The sequence below is a fragment of the Tiliqua scincoides genome, chromosome 5, assembly GCF_035046505.1.
Source record: "Tiliqua scincoides isolate rTilSci1 chromosome 5, rTilSci1.hap2, whole genome shotgun sequence".
NCBI lineage: Eukaryota > Metazoa > Chordata > Lepidosauria > Squamata > Scincidae > Tiliqua > Tiliqua scincoides.
Genome location: NC_089825.1, coordinates 102600384 through 102601784, shown reverse-complemented (window position 1 = coordinate 102601784; position 1401 = coordinate 102600384). Strand labels below are relative to the sequence as shown.

The 1401-nt window shown below is 40.0% G+C and overlaps 1 protein-coding gene across 1 annotated transcript; it reads right to left on the bottom strand.

The window, feature by feature from the left end:
• Positions 1 to 317: 317 nt before the first annotated feature.
• Positions 318 to 1133, bottom strand: LOC136652718 (olfactory receptor 13H1-like). Its single transcript, XM_066629638.1, has one exon. It carries the CDS (start codon positions 1131 to 1133, stop codon positions 318 to 320), a length of 816 nt encoding a protein of 271 aa, XP_066485735.1.
• Positions 1134 to 1401: the final 268 nt, after the last annotated feature.

Below are 1401 nucleotides of genomic sequence, written 5' to 3'. Positions count from 1 at the left end.
CTTCCAGTGGTCCAACCTCCGCACTACAGGTGCTTTGCTGCCAAAGCAGCTGCAGGTCTCAGCCTCTCCTTCTGTACTATAACTACTAATAAAGTGGCCCTTTCTCCCAGTTCTGTTGTCTTGAGTGTTCATTGGGGGGTACACAAACAATCCTGGGTTTCGAATACATTTAATAATGAACCAGAGTTTGTCATAAATTGAAAGTGTCTTTAAATAGCAGTGGTAATCATTCCCTCATTTTTTTATTTAAAAATATGAAACAATTTAAGGCACAAATACCATTCACAGTAAATGCTTCACAGCTTCTTTTCTTGCAGTCATTTAAGTGCCCCTTTCACTTCCTGGTTTCTCAGTGTATAGATTAAAGGATTTAATGAGGGTACCACACCTGCATTAATCACATACATAATTTTATCAGTATCCTGGCTATCTTTTGACTGAGGTTTTATGTACAAAGCTATAGAGATTCCATAGTAAACTACCACTACAGCCAGGTGAGATCCACAAGTGGAGAAAGCCTTCAGTCTTCCACCAGCTGAGTGAATTCTCAGGATGGCCACAATTATACGGAGATAGGAAAAGAGGATAAAGGAGAAGGGAAAGAGCACTGTGAAACTGCTGGTGAAATACATGGTCATTTGGCCCACAGTCATGTCTGAGCACACCAACTTCATGAGTGCTGTGAGCTCACAAGCACAATGGTCAACCCTGTTATGTCTACAAAGTCGGGATGGGTTTGAAACACATGGTACAATCAGAAGTAGGATGGCAATTATCAATGACACCACAGACAATTGGACACAAAGTTTCCAGTTCATGATGATGGTATAACGTAGTGGTTTGGAGATGGCGACGTATCGGTCATAAGCCATGATTGCCAGCAGGAAACATTCAGTTGTCTCAAAATATGCAGCAGCAAGCATTTGAGTATAACACCTACCATAAGACATGGTGGGTCTCTCCACCAAGCAGTTGACAATGGATTGTGGAAATGAAGATGTAGAAAGGCAGATATCAATGGTGGCCAAATTAGAAAGGAAGAAGTATATAGGATTGTGGAGCCGGGGATCAGTTATGACCACCAAGATAATGAGTCCATTTCCCAAGATGTTCACCACGTAGACAATCGTCATAATTCCTGCCAAAGTCACCCTTATTTTGGATTGGTCAGTAAATCCCATGAGAACAAATTCAGTTATTTCCATCTCATTCAGCTTATCTGGATCTTCTATTATTATTTTGTCTGTGGTGGACAATAGAAAAATAAACATTTTTGTTCATGCTTCATATTTGAAATGGAGATTGAATTTACTGTGGATGATATACCCATTTGTAAAATGACAGGTATATTGGTGATTGCATAACTAAAAAACATTACCCATGTACCCCCCTCAAGTGCAT

Bases quoted from the DNA above. Each gene is read 5' to 3' on its own strand.
- LOC136652718 (XM_066629638.1), bottom strand. From the start codon at position 1,133: ATGACGATTGTCTACGTGGTGAACATCTTGGGAAATGGACTCATTATC.